The sequence below is a fragment of the Eurypyga helias genome, unplaced genomic scaffold (genome assembly GCF_000690775.1).
Source record: "Eurypyga helias isolate BGI_N326 unplaced genomic scaffold, ASM69077v1 scaffold20997, whole genome shotgun sequence".
Lineage (NCBI taxonomy): Eukaryota > Metazoa > Chordata > Aves > Eurypygiformes > Eurypygidae > Eurypyga > Eurypyga helias.
Window position 1 is genome coordinate 12,152 of NW_010262569.1, and position 1,425 is coordinate 13,576.

The window sequence follows — 1,425 nt, forward strand, 5'->3', positions numbered from 1 at the left end:
ATGAGCATGGATGGAAACAGCTGCCTTCTCTCCCCATGGGACCCTCCCAGCCTCCCCCAGAGGCAAATCCACCAGCTGGCTGCAGAGATTCTCTCCAGCCAGCAACAGAGGTCCTGGAGACACAGGACAGGCTTTATGCTACTGCCAGAGTAGGTCCCCAACATCTCTCCTCCTCCTGCTCTTCACATGACTGAGGAATCAGTGTCCCCATGCTCACCCTGGGATGAAGGGGAGAAGGAAGGGAGGGAAGGCAGAGACCTCACAGAAATGGCACAGCCCACCCAGAACCAAAGAAAACAAGAAAAGAAAGGAGCAGACGAAGACACGCGAGTTTCCCTTTGTTCTGAAGTTCCGACTTCCCACGCGAGGCCTCACCCAGCGCCCTCTGCTTTTCGGTAGGGGTTCTCCAACAAGTAGCGGAACCGCTGGTAGTTCTTGAGCAAGTACTTGGGAGCGTACATGTGCTCCTTGGGGTCGGCGGGGGGATACTCCTGCGTAGTACCATCAAACCAGCCACCAGTCCGGATCAGCTCCCGGATATAATTGAGGTCTCGTTTATCCTCATAGTCACCCCAGCGGGGAAAGTCCCCATTCTGGGCCGACACCAGTTTGAAGTAGATCCCCTCTGGGGTGAAACACCAGGAGCAGTGCCAGCCAGCAAAGTGGAGGGGGCTGCCCAGCGACCACTGCACCAGGATGTGTCCTGTGCTGTTCTCGTACTGCCGAAAGCCAGGCATGGTGTAGTACTCGCGGCGCCGCAGACGGATCCCGTCGGTAGCATAGACTGCCTGGAGCATCCCCATGGTGCAGCCAGAGACCACCTCCAAGGTGCCTGGTTGCTTCCAGAAGAAGCCGTAGAGCGACTTTCGCATGTGAAAGGCGAAGGGCTCCGTCCAGCCATCGTAGAGCTTGAGGAAGAGCACACCGTCGCGGGCTGGGATCTCATCGGCATCATCAATGATGAAGACGTCGTCCGGGCGCAGGTTGCGGAGGCGAGAGATGCCGTCCCGGGTGAGAAAGGTGCGCAGGTAATCATCAGCAATCCAGCCATCCTGGCGGCCGCCGGGGGGAAAGTGGTCCAGGAAGACGTAGAGCACCTTGTGGCGGATGTAGTCAAAGGAGCCATTGAGGAGCATCTCACGGAACTTGAGGGGCCGTGGCTCTCCGTAGGCTGTGAAGTTCGACTCGCACACCACGAAGGCATCCACCACATCTCCCAGCTCGTGGAAGCGGACGTCCAGCAGGTCAAACTCATGGTTGACATTGATAGCATTGATGACCCGCCGGGGGATCTCAAGGCCGGAGACTTGGTGGGCAGGTTGGAGTACTGGACTACAGTGGGGACCCCGCAGCTGGGGCCATGCCAGCCCGGCAGGCACACGCACTCCACCCACTTGCGCCGCTTGGTCCCGCTGGCGCTCAGCG

The 1,425-nt window shown here is 59.0% G+C and overlaps 1 protein-coding gene across 1 annotated transcript; it reads right to left on the reverse strand.

Moving 5' to 3' along the window:
• Window positions 1–320: 320 nt before the first annotated feature.
• On the reverse strand, window positions 321–1,420 carry MGAT3 (mannosyl (beta-1,4-)-glycoprotein beta-1,4-N-acetylglucosaminyltransferase; the record flags this gene model as incomplete). The annotated part of the gene is given in 2 exon segments (XM_010155782.1): window positions 321–1,297; window positions 1,300–1,420. Coding segments are annotated over 2 exon segments (1,047 nt in total), but the record flags the coding sequence as incomplete, so codon positions are not given.
• Between the last annotated feature and the right edge of the window lie 5 nt (window positions 1,421–1,425).